The sequence below is a fragment of the Triticum urartu genome, chromosome 4A (assembly GCF_056163025.1).
Source record: "Triticum urartu cultivar PI428250 chromosome 4A, HENAU_Tu73, whole genome shotgun sequence".
NCBI classification, from domain to species: domain Eukaryota; kingdom Viridiplantae; phylum Streptophyta; class Magnoliopsida; order Poales; family Poaceae; genus Triticum; species Triticum urartu.
Genome location: NC_141876.1, coordinates 512076915 through 512092401, shown reverse-complemented (window position 1 = coordinate 512092401; position 15487 = coordinate 512076915). Strand labels below are relative to the sequence as shown.

The window sequence follows — 15487 nt, the reverse complement described above, 5'->3', positions numbered from 1 at the left end:
TCAAAATAATATTTCTTCAAACTGATAAGTAAAAATGTTCGATGGGTGGCAAATATTCACTAAGTAATGAATATGTTGGAACCAACCACATTTGTTTTCCCAAATTGCCCCTGGAATTCATTTAGTGGAATAACAAGATTAAATAAAAGCATTTTTATTCAACTATAATTTGAACGTTTCCAATTGGCCTCAAACTTTTTGTGCGACCTTATAATGTTGACTAGGAATTATGTGCAAAGTTTCATAGTGAACAAAAGGCATATGGCAGCTGAAATAAATAGAAAACACTAGCAAAAAAAAGAAAAAAAGGGGAAGAGCAAACCCCCTCCCCCATTGGGCTTCGGCCTCTGGGCCACCAGGCTGGCCCACCCCACTCCCCATAACCCCCCGTCGACCGAAACCCTAAATCCCCACTCCCCCACTCGCTCGATCCCCACGTCGCCCGCTCCTCCTCGATCTGAATCGGGATCGCCCCGATCCCGCCCCGCCCGCGACCTCGACGACGGCGCCCGTCGCCGGCGCCGCCCTGCTGCCGTCGCCTCGCCTCCCTCCGCAAGCCTCCCCCTTTCCCCTCCTCTGCGCCCCCGATTGGATCGGGGGGATCGAACCGCCGCCGCCGCACGGAACGCCACTGCCGCGGCCTTCCTCGCCGGACCACCTCAACGGCCTGCCTCCTCGTCGCCCGATCGTCGCCGTCGACCACCCCGAGCCCCGCTGCCCTGACCCTACGCCCACCGTGAGCATGAGCCTGCCCCCTCTCCTTCCCTCTCTCGCATGCCGCGCCCAGGTGCGCCCCCAGGCCAGCGCCGATCCACCGCACGATGGCCGCGCCCGGCTACGCCCCACACCGCCTCCGCCTCACCCCCATGGCCGCTGTGCCCTGCCTCGCGCGACCCGCTGCTGCGCCGTTCGCCTTGCCCCGCTCCTGCACCCCCTTGCACCGGCGACGCCGCCATGTCCGCGGCCAGCTCCGACCGCCCCACTCTCCTCCTCTCGCGCGAGGCCTTGCCGCGCTGAACGCCCGTCACCGCCCTCCCGTGGCGCCGCCCTCCGTTCCCTTGGCCAGCGTCGTGGGCGCCGGCGGCCACGCCGGCGGCCTCGCCACGCCCGTGGCTGGCCCCCCCTGCCTGTCGATCTGGGCGCTCGCCCAGTCGGGCGCCGACGCCCAGCGCCCGCACCCGCGGCAACCGCACGCCCGTTAGCCCCCAGGGCCCTATGACAAAGGGGGCCCGCCCCCAGAACGTTAAAAAAAGTATATAAAAATAAATAAAACAATAATTAAAATAAAAATGAATTTAATTAATTAACTAACTAACTAAATTAATTAAGTTAATTAACCTTAATTAATTAATCTAATTAACCTGTTAGCTTAATTAAACAGCAATTAGTTCAACTAAACCCTAATTAACCTAAGAGAGTATGACAGGTGGGTCCCACTGGACCCACGCGTCAGTTTGACCCAGTCAACCCCTGTTGACTGCTGATGCCAGCATGACATCATGCTGATGTCATAAATCCATTTTCGAATTAATTAAATAATTAATTAAATTTTAGAAATTAATAAAATCTTTAGAAAATCATATCTTTTAATCCGTAACTCGGATTAAATTATTTTCAACATGAAAGTTGCTCAGAACGATGAGACGAATCCGGATACGCGGCCCGTTTGTCTGCCACGCATCCCTAGCATAGTGAACCTGCAACATTTCACCTCCGGTTCATCTGTCCAGAAACACAGAACACCGGGGATACTTTCCCGGATGTTTCCCCCCTTCACCGGTATCACCTCATACCGTGTTAGAACACGTCTAGCTCTGCTTGTTGTCCTGTTATGCACTTGCTTGCTATGTATTTACTGTTTCTTCTCCCTCTTCTCTCCGGTAGACCCAGTGACGATGCTGATGCCCCTGTGGTCGACTACGTCATCGACGACCCCTCCTTCTTGTCTGAGCAACCAGGCAAGCCCCCCCTTTGATCACCAGATATCGCCTACTCTTCTCTATACTGCTTGCATTAGAGTAGTGTAGCATGTTACTGCTTTCCGTTATTCCTATCCTGATGCATAGCCTGTCCTTGCTACTACTGTTGTTACCATTACCTGCTATCCTACTGCTTAGTATAGGATGCTAGTGTTCCATCAGTGGCCCTACACTCTTGTCCGTCTGCCATGCTATACTACTGGGCCGTGATCACTTCGGGAGGTGATCACGGGCATATACTATATACTTTACACAGTTACCTTACTTATGATACTGTTCGGAGATGGGGGCTGAAGGGGCAGGTGGCTCCATCCCGGTAGAGGTGGGCCTGGGTTCCCGACGGCCCCCGACTGTTACTTTGAGGCGGAGCGACAGGGCAGGTTGAGACCACCTAGGAGAGAGGTGGGCCTGGGCCTAGTCGGCGTTCGCAAATACTTAACACGTTTAACGAGATCTTGGTATTTGATCTGAGTCTGGCTACTGGCCTATACGCACTAACCATCTACGCGGGGACAGTTATGGGCACTCGACGTCATGGTATCAGCCGAAGCACTTCGTGACGCCAGCGACTAAGCGGCGCGCGCCGGGTTGGACCGCGTAACGTGACTTCCTTTGTAATGGAGGTTGCTAGGTCTGCTCTCCGGCCGCGTACGCAACGTGCAGGTGTGCTATGGGCGATGGGCCCAGACCCCTGTGCACTTAGGTTTAGACCGGCGTGCTGGCCTCTCTGTTGTGCCTAGGTGGGGCTGCGACGTGTTGATCTTCCGCGGCCGGGCATGACCCAGAAAAGTGTGTCCGGCCAAATGGGATCGAGCATGTTGGGTTATGTGGTGCACCCCTGCAGGGAAGTTAATCTATTCGAATAGCCGTGATCTTCGGTAACAGGATGACTTGGAGTTGTACCTTGACCTTATGAGAACTAGAACCGGATACTTGATAAAACACACCCTTCCAAGTGCCAGATACAACCGGTGATCGCTCTCTCACAGGGTGACGAGGGGAGGATCATCAGTTAGGGTTATGCTATGCGATGCTACTTGGAGGACTTCAGTCTACTCTCTTCTACATGCTGCAAGACGGAGGCTGCCAGAAGCGTAGTCTTCGAAAGGACTAGCTATCCCCCTCTTATTCCGGCATTCTGCAGTTCAGTCCACATATGATAGCCTTATTCCAATTGATACCAATGCATACATATGTAGTGTAGCTCCTTGCTTGCGAGTACTTTGGATGAGTACTCACGGTTGCTTTCTCCCTCTTTTCCCCCTATCCCTTCTACCTGGTTGTCGCAACTAGATGTTGGAGCCCAGGAGCCAGACGCCACTTTCGACGACGACTCCTATTACACCGGAGGTGCCTACTGCTACGTGCTGCCCGCTGGTGACGACCAGGAGTAGTTAGGAGGATCCCAGGCAGGAGGCCTGCGCCTCCTTCGATCTGTATCCCAGTTTGTGTTAGCCTTCTTAAGGCAAACTTGTTTAACTTATGTCTGTACTCAGATATTGTTGCTTCCGCTGACTCGTCTATGATCGAGCTCTTGTATTCGAGCCCTCGAGGCCCCTGGCTTGTAATATGATGCTTGTATGACTTATTTATGTTTTAGAGTTGTGTTGTGATATCTTCCCGTGAGTCCCTGATCTTGCACATTTGCGTGCATGATTAGTGTACGGTCAAATCGGGGGCGTCACAACCCCGTCCTCCTGCGCGACCGGAGCTGGGAGGCCGCAGATCCGGCGCCGGCGCCCCCTCCCCTCCACATCGACGACCCGTCCTGCGCTTCCACCCTGCTCGCCCTCCCCGCCCCGCCCCCCTGCGCGCCTGTCACGAACGGGCTGCGGCTGGTCCGGTGGATCCAGCGACGGACCCCTCCTGGCCTCCTCGCCTCTGCCACCGCAGGTCCCTGCCGGGAAGAACCTCCACTCGGGTTCCCCACCCTCTGTCCACCTCCGAAGCCAACGGTTCCTGCCAGGAAGGATGTAACGCCCCGAGACCGATGTGTCAGGTGTCTTCCAGTTATTCACCGACGTTGCCATGTCTTTGCTTGCATGTCATACATCTCATATCATGTCATCATGTGTTTTTCATTTGCATACATGTTCGTTTCATGCATCCGAGCATTTTCCCCGTTGTCCGTTTTGAAATCCGGCGCTCCTATGTCACCCGATGTCCCTTTCTACCTCTTTTCGTGTGCGGGTGTTAAACATTTCCGGATTGGACCGAGACTTGTCATGCGGCCTTGGTTTACTACCGGTAGACTGCTTGTCAAGTTTCGTACCATTTGGATTTTGTTTGATACTCCAACGGTTAACCGAGGGACCGAGAAGGCCTCGTGCGTGTTGCAGCCCAACACCCCTCCAAAGTGGCCCCAAACCCACCTAAGACCTCTCCATCATCTCGGTTGTTCGATCACGATCACGTGGCCATAAACCGCACCTTATTTGGAGCTTCCTAACTCCCTCTACCTCTATAAATAGATCCCTCCATTTCATTTTCGGGTCTTTTCCCCCGAAACCCAAGATCCCTTCGTCCTCGCGCCACCGGACAAAATGCCTCCGCGCCCGGACATGTCCGCCCGCTCCGCCAGACCTATCAGGCGACGCCACGTGTCCCTGGCCAGCCGTCGCCGCCGCCGAGGCCTGCTCGGCCCGAGTCGGGCCCCCGGGCCCAACGCCTCCCGCGCCGCCACCCAGATCCGCGCCGCCCTGCACCTTCCTCCCCGCCGCCATCGCCTTCAACTTCGGCAGCCGCCGCCCTCCGCCGGAAATTTATCGTCCGTCAGCTCCGCCGGCCGCCTCCGCGTCGGAGCCGCCCCTCGCCGCCCGGATCTCCGTCCCGCGCTGCCGTGGTCGTGCGCCGGCGGCCTCCACGCGCCCTCGGGTCCCCGGGGAACGCCGCCACCGCCGCCTCTTCTCTTTCCGGTCAGCTCGCGTCGCCACCCTCGGTTCCCGTGCGCCGGTGGCTACAGTACCCCCCGATCCGATCCGGATCTACAAGAAAACCAGAGGTTGACTTTCTTTCCCCTCAAAATCTGCTAAGTCCCCAGATCTCAGAATTTTTATGCATTTTCCATCGCTCACAACTTTCTCACCGTGTCTCCGATTCATGTGTGTAGCATATCAAAATGTTCGCCTCGACGAGTACATCGTTTCATCTCATTGCATCATTTTCATTTGAGCTCATCTTGATGCCCGAAATGCTGTTGGAAGAGGGCTATGTGATGAATTTGTCAGATATGTTTCAGCAAATGGCATTTTGTCATTTTTGCCATGATTAATGTGTGCATGATATGACCCTGAGCTCTACATGTTTTATTATATGACATGCCATCTTTACAGTGGTGCTTGCCATGTATTTTTTTGATATTTGTGGTGACTAGCAAATGCTTGCAAAGTAGCGTAATCGGTAAAGCTGATTTCAGGGACTTAGAATTTCACTAAGTCTTTGTCCTATTTTTGTTATTATGCCATATGTTCATGTTGTTTCCTAGTGATCCGTGCACCTTTTGAGGATGATCAGTAAGGATGTTTAGTTAATATCGTGGTTCTCTATCCATCCATGTCTTTTTTTGTATTTATGGAGCACCCTAACTTGAGTTAATCGAGCTCTACTTTTGCTATATCGTGAATCCTGGCAGATTGTTGACTTGTTAGCGATTTTGCCGAGAATGTTTCTATTGATCCGTGCATGCTATGTTGTTGTTCTTGCCATGTCTAGCTTCTATGCCATGTATTCTTGATGGTTGTATGTTTATTTTGTCATGTCATGTTCTGTAGTGAGTGCATCGAGCTCGTAAACATGCCTACTCGTTAACTGTTTTGCAATGCTCCAGTTTTTCACCAAGTCTGAATCTGTTTATGTTTTTGCCATGTTAACATGCTTGCAATTGTATTTTCTGATCCCTTTTGGCTCAAGGTCACTAAGGAACTTTTGTTAAGTGCTTTGAGTAGCTTCATGCCATGCCTTTCTTTGCCATGTTAAGTTCCTGTAGCATATAGTTTTCATGCTCTAAAGTATGCTTCCTGATGATAAATTTCAGACTTGTGTTAATTTCACTAAGTCTGAAACCTGTTATCATTTGCTCTTTTGCCATGCTTGTTTGAACCTGTTAATGAGTGATTTAGCCGTAGCTCAGTGTTCATCTTTTGTTAAGCATCTTGAGTGGATCCCTGCCATGCATTTTGTTGCTGTGTTTCAGTGCTGTAGAATATTTATCTTGTTGCATTTAGATGGCTACTTGCTGATTATCGCAGACCGGTGCCATATTTGTTTTGCTTGTCATTTCCAAACCGTGCATCCGATTCCGGCGATCTTTATATCGATTTCAACCGAAATCACCTCACTTTTCCAGTGGCACTCTTGGATTTCCAAGTTGAGGCCAGGTTCCATCATTCCTTTGCAAATCATGCATATGCATCACATACCGCATCCCGCATATCATATCATGTTCATGTGTTGGTTGTTTACTATGTTGTGTGCTTCTTTCCGGTGTTTGCTTCTCCGGGTTGGTTCCGATAACGTCGCGTTTGTGAGGACCCGTTCGTCTATGTCCGTTTGTCTTCTTCATGGACTCGTTCTTCTTCCTTGCGGGATCTCAGGCAAGATGACCATACCCTCGAAATCACTTTTATCTTTGCTTGCTAGTTGCTCGCTCTTTTGCTATGCCTATGCCGCGATACCTACCACTTGCTTATCATTCCTCCTATATTGTTAAGCCAAGCCTCTAACCCACCTTGTCCTAGCAAACCGTTGTTTGGCTATGTTACCGCTTTGCTCAGCCCCTCTTATAGTGTTGTTAGTTGCAGGTGAAGATTGAAGTTTGTTCCTTGTTGGAACATGGCTATGTTGTTCCTTGTTGGAACATGTTTATATGTTGGGATATCACAATATCTCTTATTTAATTAATGCATCTATATACTTGGTAAAGGGTGGAAGGCTCGGCCTTATGCCTGGTGTTTTGTTCCACTCTTGCCGCCCTAGTTTCTGTCATATCGGTGTTATGTTCCCGGATTTTGCGTTCCTCACGCGGTTGGGTTATAATGGGAACCCCTTGACAGTTCGCTTTGAATAAAACTCCTCCAACAAGGCCCAACATTGGTTTTACCATTCACCACCTAGCCTTTTCTTTTCCCTTGGGAGTCGCGCTCTCGAGGGTCATCATTATTTTAACCCTCCCGGGCCAGTGCTCCTCTGAGTGTTGGTCCACCTTGTCAGCCGCCGGTGGCCACCAGGGGCAACTCTGGGCTGGCCTACCGGAAGTTTGGACAATCCGGTGTGCCCTGAGAACGAGATATGTGCAGCTCCTATCAGGATTTGTCGGCACATTCGGGTGGCTTTGCTGGTCTTGTTTTACCATTGTCGAAATGTCTTGTAACCGGGATTCCGAGTCTGATTGGGTCTTCCCGCTAGAAGGAATATCCTTCGTTGACCGTGAGAACTTGTGATGGGCTAAGTTGGGACACCCCTGCAGGGATTTGAACTTTCGAAAGCCGTGCCCGCGGTTATGGGCAGATGGGAATTTGTTAATGTCCGGTTGTAGAAAACCCGAAGTTGACCTTAATTAAAATGCATCAACCGCGTGTGTAACCGTGATGGTCTCTTCTCGGCGGAGTCCGGGAAGTGAACACGGTGTTGGAGTTATGCTTGACATAGGTTGTTCTAGGATCACTTCTTGATCATAGTTGTTCGACCGTGCTTTTGCCTTCTCTTCTCGCTCTCTTTTGCGAATAGGTTAGCCACCATATATGCTAGTCGCTTGCTGCAGCTCCACCTCATACCTTTACCTTACCCATAAGCTTAAATAGTCTTGATCGCGAGGGTGTGAGATTGCTGAGTCCCCGTGACTCACAGATACTTCCAAAACCAGTTTGCAGGTGTCGATGAAACCGTACAGGTGACGCAACCAAGCTCGAGAAGGAGCTCGATGAAGATCTTGTCCTTTGTATTGTTTTGTTCTAGTTGATCAGTAGTGGAGTCCAGTTGGGGTCGATCGGGGATCTGTGTAGCTTTTGGGGTAGTCTTCTTTTATTTTGGCTCCGTAGTCGGGCCTTGATTGTATCTGGTTGATGCAATGCTTTATCCTTGTATTGTGTGAAGTGGCGATTGTAAGCCAACTATGTATCTCTTTCCCTTATGTATTACATGGGTTGTGTGAAGATTACCTCACTTGCGACATTGCTTTCAATGCGGTTATGCCTCTAAGTCGTGCTTCGACACGTGGGAGATATAGCCGCATCGAGGGCGTTCCAAAGGACCTCCACTCGGCAGTGCCCCCACCCCCCTGTCGTGGTACAGCGGCCCCCGCTACTCCACTACCCCACCTCATCTCCACCCTCCTCGCCGGCGGCCTGCTCCACTCGTCCTTCCTCTCTTCACCATCCATCTCACATGTCTGTCTCGGTCTTGTCCTCTGTCGCCCCTCGTCTCCACTTGGACGGCGGCCCACCATTGACGGATGTGCTACGGGAGAAATCCCCGCTGACCTTGTCAGCTGACCACCGCGGCGCTACTCCAGCGTCGCTTACCCTCTTGGGGGCGTGGCTCATGTGCCACTCCTGTCTCTCGGTCCGGATTCGCAGCTCTCGGCTCTGCCCTCTGGGAAGTTAACCGGTTATGCTCCAGGCAAAAGCTCTGTGACGGCGTCATCCTCGGATGTCACCTTCTTGAAGGCGTCAGTAGGGAGCTCCTTACCGCCATTCATCCTCCATTGCCCTTGGGGGTTGGTCATCCTCTGCTCTGCTAGCTCAAGACCCTCTCATGTTTGTCGTCTGTTTTGGTGAGCTTCGTGCTCTTCGTGCTATCTCGGTTCATCTTTGCTCAACTACGACGCAACGATGCCTCCCCACCTTGCTAATCGTGTCGGCTTGCTGTGGCGGAGCTTCCAGTTAAGGTTCGTGATGGGTCACTCGTTGATTGGTGCTGCTCCTCTGTTGTGCCAAGGGGTTGGTACGCACGCCGGTGTGGTACGTTAGGATAGTTGTTTAGTGTTGGTATTGTGATTCCTCGACGACACACCACTTCCACTAGACTTTTATGGTGGTGGTCTCTTGGCTTGCTGGCAAGGTAGTGCCTTCTTCGGGGCGTCTCCATATGTTCTCACCCTATGTAATCCTTCCCTCCTGTGCGGTTTTTTGGCCCGGTTTTCCTTATAAACGGGGTCAACCTGTTAAGGTTTTCGATCCGGTTTTTCTTATAAACTGGATCAAACACTTGGCATTTTGGCCACTTTGAGCAATATATTCAGGTGGGGACTCTCCCCCCCCCCGGTGACCGTTCAAAAAAAATGGAAAAAAATTCTCTAATGTGAAACAAAGGACATCTTCTTTTCTATTTCTATTCATAATGTTATTTTATTTTTTATGACTTTTTTATTTCTATAATTTTTCTACCCTATGAATCAAAGAAGGCCTCGTTGTAAACCGCGGTCGTTCATGCAACGATTCAACTAGGAAATGCCTTTTTATGGTGCCTGAATATTCTTTACGAATCCCCGCTAATCAGCTTACCCCTGCTTGCATGCTGCTCGCGGCAGTTATAAGCTGTAGATGTGACAAACCATGTTGGTACCCCTGACCGATAATAAACGTGAGAACCAGTTTCAAACCAGATCGGTATATGTATAATGTATATAGAGGTGGCGTGCGGGGAAAGGAGCTGACTGGCTGCTGCCGTGTTGTGATTGTGAAGCAAGATAGTACTGTAACAGCATCGCAACTTTTCGTCTAGTCGCACACCAACAATTTACTCCAGCTTGGGCGTTAGGATTGGTTGGTGCTCCCTTGCTTCCTCTTTGGGTTTCTGCCTCCCTCCCCGCTGGTAAACTCTTGCCTACTTGGATATCAAAAAAAAAACTCTGGCCTACTTGGCTTTCCTTTTAGTGGGCATTTGCGATTCGTCAACCCTTTTTTTTCGAGGCAATTTTGCCTACTACTACTACTTTTTTTTTTTGAGGTGAACCTACTACTACTACTTGGTACTAACGCCGTACCGATGTTTTTTTTTTTTTTTGAGGGGAGCGCCGTAGCGATGTGGTCGCAGAGGGACAAGGGCACCCTCACAGTTCCTGTGCACTGGGCCCGATAGAGCCAGGGAAGAGAGGGACGGAGGAGAGGCCTGATGAGAAAAGGGGACAAGGGTGGGAGCATGTGGCCCATCGGCCCACCTGCGGCTGCCCCCACAGTCAGCGGCAGCAGGGCATGGGGCCGCTTGATTGACCCCCGGTCTCCCTCACCTCTCGCCCAGCAACGACCTTTTTTATTTTCTGAACACAGCAAAGCAACGAACTACTCCTACAAAAAAGTTCCGGCGAGTTGACGCTGGCCATTCTCCCGGCTTTTCAGAGCTCGGCTCTGCACTCCGGACGCCGCCTGCTTCAGAAAACCCAAATAGAACCACAGGAACACATGGCACGGCATACCATGGGCATCACCTCTTCGCTGCCGGTGGAGCCACCGGGCCGGCGGAGCTGGGGGATCGGCGAGCCAGCCAGCCAGCCCCGCCCGGCGAAAGAGAAACATCTCCGGTCACCAGTCGTCCGTGCACGCCTCGCTTTCCGTTTTCCCTGCCTGGCCGGCTCCGCAGTTCCGGTGGGACATGGTAACTGTGCCCATGTCCCCGCTGTTCAAAGCGAGAGCGCCACAAAAAAGGCCGGCGCGTATGTACTAACCACGGTACAGTGGTACCGCCACCGGAAATCTGGATTTAATCGAATTTTAATGGCCACTCGTACTAGACCATGTAGTCTGTCGGGCAGTAAAGCGTGCGCAACAAATTAATTTCCGTGCAATTCAATGTGCAGCAGTACATTGAATCTGCTGGGCTGCCTTCGCCACACTGGAGTGGTATAAATGTACAGTTCCAGATCGGCCCATTGCGTTCAGAAATCGTAACAAGTGGACGAGACTTTACTTCCGCAGGTGAGCCAAATATTACAACAAGCACAGACCAAAAGGGGCGCGGTATTACTGTATCAAGTCTGCGTATGAATCATCTTCCACTATACTGTACATCTGAACCTGAAGTTTACACAAAGCATGATCTGAAGTCCAGAAACTGGAAGAAACTGCGTGTCGTCGGGCAGGATGTATCGGTCTGTGCTACTCTCGTCTGTAAGTAGTGCTGCTCCTAGCTGCAGCTGCCTCAAGCCTATTCAAAGCCTGAAGAAACCCTGACCTAGGTCGCCTCATTGTCCCAGTAGTTCCTCAGCTGCGACATATGGAGGAGCAGCCCGTCGCGGCCTAGTCCTGTGGTGCTGCTCGTCATGATCCATGGAGGAGGCTTTGGATAGAGCGAACCGATGTTCTCCAGGAATACTTTGATGTTCTCATCAGGCCGACCCCCTTTGCCTTTCTTTACTTTGTCGCACTTGGTGAAGACAAAGGTTAGCCCGACCTGTGACACCAAAACAATAGAATAGCAGATAGTTGCTGGAGATCAGTGTTACTATAAGTTATAAGTTACTTGACATTTAAGTCCACAACCAGCATATATAAGATACATTATCAGCTGAAGAGTAAGTTGTCTCACATTGTTACGACCAAGCCAGTTAGCACAGTCAAGGTCAATTTGCTGAGTTGGAACACTAGCATCAACAAGGAGCAGTACACCGACCAAAGTGTCCCTGTTCAAGAAATACCCCTTGGTAAATGAAGACCAATCCGTTCGAGCTGTCTTGGACGCAGCTGCAAACCTACATGTTGGAAGAACTTGATCTGATCATGTTCACTGCATAGGCCAGGTAAATACTTAAGTATGCTGAGTACTTGCTGGGAAAATGCCCTAACGAGTATGAAAAGATAATATGAATATGAGAATGGAGAATTAACACTAGTAGTTCTTTTTGAGTTCCTATTTAAACATTGTTGCTTCATGCAGTATGTAGTAATCGCTATATCCTCAGCAATTACAATCAGACAGCAACTTATTCAGAAGTTGACAGAGCTTATGTCTGTTCTAAATCTAATATTGGAGTTGACAAAAAAAAACATGGAAGGGCTTCGAAGACACACTGTCAACAGAACTGAACTCATCTAAAAGACTCCGGCATATCATATCCTCTTTTTTAGGCATCCCTTATGCTATTCAATGTCTGCAGTTTGAAGTAGAAATAATTGGTAGCTGTCAGTTGTGTATTGAACTTACTGCTGGAAAGCTTGTAGGACATAATGTATTGAGCTTCCAAGGCATTATGTTTGTATGATTACGGTGACATTCACTTACATCACACATGAACACATAAATGACATTGCATCAAGAACAGGTATGCAAATGAATAAGAAAAAAAACAGAGGATGTGACTATTCAACTCCTGAAGAACATGAGCTGCTTTTACTTATTAATCATATGTTCTTACAAAAACTAAGCTCCTTCAAATTAATCAGTTGCAGCTTCATACAATGCAATAAACTAGTAGTGCGGGTGAAGAAAGTGAATATACCCATAACCAGGCAAATCCACAAGGTACCAACTCTTGTTGATCAAATGGTGGTTAATTGTTTGAGTCTTCCCTGCAAAATATATGATCAGTCCCAGATATGATATTTAACAACAATAAAAGGACAAGTTAGCAGTAAAGTAAATTCAAACATGGAGCCTTGGCTCAGTGGTTGGGAATGCAGTTAGACTAATGATGCACAGGAGATTTTCTCCATCTATTTTCATAAGGATCAGGATTGGTACCTAGCATGGTGGAGGAATGTGTGCACTACTCCACCCATCAAGATACAAATATTCGTACTCATATTTCAAAGGCTGTGTTTCGAACTGCTTCTTGGTGTTTTACTGGTTCGATTTCCGCTTGTCTATGTAATCAGTGACCTTGTTACTCCTTTGGTCTGATGTTGGGGCTTTATTAATTTAAAGCCGAAGCCAGGCGCTGCTCATGCCTTTTATCTAAAAAATGCTGTGTGCATCCCTAATAGGTGCAGAAGCTGGGAGAAGAACTTCCGCAATAAGATGACTGCATGCATCACCCGATGCATAGGTTGGGGATTTACACTCCTTTTCAAAAAGGTAAAAATGGCAGTAGCATAAATCCAAGAAATTTGCTATAGGATCAATGAAATAATACACTCTCATCAAAACAGATTGATAAGGCAATAAACATGTCCATACTTAAAGAACAATTATCAATTATCACGAAAATACAGTTGAAAACCACCATAACACAAACAGAGCATGACCAAGCGTGCAGCATAATTACATTTTCATCTCAAGCCGAGAGTAATTACGAGAGCTCGTGTATTCATTAAAGAAGACCAACTTAGAGCATCTCTAGCCGATCCCCTAAAAAGCTATAGATGAGTCAAATTTCAGTTTTACTCCTCTAACCGGCACCTAGCTGATCTCCTAAACCGGTTAGAGTAAAATATTTACTCGTTGGCCTCCCAGATGAGTAAATATAGTCCTCCGTGGCCAGCTGGAGTAAAACTTTTCTTCGCGTGTGCGGCTGCCTGGCGACTCGCGTGAAGCCTCCTGTCGTGTACTCCCTCGGTGTTGACTTCGGGCCTCGCCGGCGACCTTGCGGGTGTACGGACTCGCAAGAAGGAGCTTGAACAGGTCGTTGTTGTTGGCCGCCGCTGGTTTAGAACGAAGGTGCCGGCGTCAAGGTTGGACATGTAGTCCGTGCTGTCATGCGCCGACCAGTTGAAGCCGCCGTTGTCTGGGAACATCTTGCGGCAGGCAGAGACGGCTGTGGAGAAGGTCACGCGGGTGCCTGGCGCAAGAAGGCCTACGGCAGCGTGTTGTATTGGGTGTCGCTGACAGTCATCTCCGCCATGGTCTTAGCTGGCACATACCGGCTCGGTGACAAACGTGTGGTCGGTGGCGCGCCGCCGGCGTGGTCACCATCGTCGCCGCTCGCCGGGGAGACGCATGGCAAGTGTTCGGCGAAATGCATAAGCCAAGAAAGTTTTACTCCACTAAATTTAGGAGTAGGCTAGGTCCGGCCAAAACTTAGTGGAGTAAATTTACTCCAATATAGCTAATCAGCGGTTTACTCTATTTTTTAGGGGATCGGCTAGAGATGCCCTTACTTTGGCAAATTTAACCACTAGCTATTCCAGAGGGCAACAAACACATTTTGCCATGTCGGGCACCAAAACCACCAACTCACTGAGTGACTGCATACAATACGAAACTAAGAACATCTCTACAACCAAAGAAAGATGCTTACCAGGTTTCTTGGAGGTGAGTGCGACTTCCTTGCGTCGAGTGAGTGTATTGATGAGAGAGGACTTGCCGACGTTGGAGCGGCCGAGGACGGCGAACTCGGGACGGTCGTCCTTGGGGCAGTCCCGGGCGTGCGCGCTGCACCCGATGAACTCAGCCTCCTTTACCCTCGCGTCCCCGGCGTACGGCCCCACCACGATGTTCGACCCCGGAATCAACATCTCCGCCGCCACAGCCGCGTCCCGGTCTATCCCCGGCGGGAAAAACAGCGCCGTATCCGCGGGCAACCTAGGCGGCTCGGCCTTCCGGGAGTTCTTGTGGCGGGTTCGCGCCGGCGCGGGAGCATCGCCGCGGGGGGCGTCCCCAGCTGCCGCGGCGTGCGCCGAGAGCGTGCGGCGGACCGCGAGGGGGCCGCGGGAGAAGGGAAGAGGCGTGAGGGCCTGCAGGAGGAAGGGGCGGGGTCGGAGAAGCATAGCAACGGCGGCGCGTCTGAGTTGCTCGACGGAATGACGGATGAGGAGGCGCCGGGTTGGCTGCCGTTTACGGGCTTCTCATTTTGGGTTCTATAGGTAGAGGCCCAGTGCAACAAATAGCAGCCCGTAAAAAGGTAGGCCACAAGCAGAACCATTAGTAGCCCAGACATTTGCTAGCCCATTATAGTTCTCAAAAAGGGAAAACAATTGCTAGCCAGTAGCCACCGATCTTACTGTTATAAAATTATTATTATTATTACTACTACTAATAATGTCGAGAAACAGTATAATTGAATGAGCCAGGATTGAAGAAACCCCGTGTAATTTTTTGGTTACTTATAGCAACCTAAAAATACCCCACCACACTTAAGAAAACATGCGAAAACAGTACAAACTAAACTAATAAAGCTTAATTACTCAATAAACCTATTCATCTTTCTATCACGTGAAACGGCATAGATTTAAAAGTACATCAATTTGTGTCCATTTGTTCAGACAAAATCAATTTTTGACCAACAATACATACAGGACCGATGAGTAACGCTAACACATACTGTCATACGCACAGTTCTTCAGTTCAATTTTCATGATGAAGTAAGCAATAGGAGCAAGCCAAGCGTGAAGTTAGCAGCCAGCAAGTAATTAACTAACCCTATGCAAGAATAAAAAAAAGATTAACTAACCTGGGCGGCTAGCCCTTGCAGGCAACAACGGTGGCAGGCATAGACGGGAGCAACTAGTTGACGAGCGCTCCTTCGGAAGCCTCGCAACGATTACTTGGGGGAGGGCTTATTTGTCGCGCTCTCAGTCATCGCTACGTGTCGTGCTCTGGACGCTTCCTTTAAATTTTATTTTTTATTATTTTTCCGCACG

At 49.9% G+C, this 15487-nt stretch overlaps 1 protein-coding gene across 1 annotated transcript; it reads right to left on the bottom strand.

The window, feature by feature from the left end:
- Positions 1-10855: 10855 nt before the first annotated feature.
- Positions 10856-14682, bottom strand: EMB2001 (P-loop containing nucleoside triphosphate hydrolases superfamily protein). Its single transcript, XM_048715965.2, has 4 exons — positions 14146-14682; positions 12409-12478; positions 11499-11661; positions 10856-11363 (listed from the first exon to the last, which is right to left on the bottom strand). Exons 1-4 carry the CDS (start codon positions 14612-14614, stop codon positions 11145-11147), a joined length of 921 nt encoding a protein of 306 aa, XP_048571922.1. The 5' UTR covers positions 14615-14682; the 3' UTR covers positions 10856-11144.
- Positions 14683-15487: the final 805 nt, after the last annotated feature.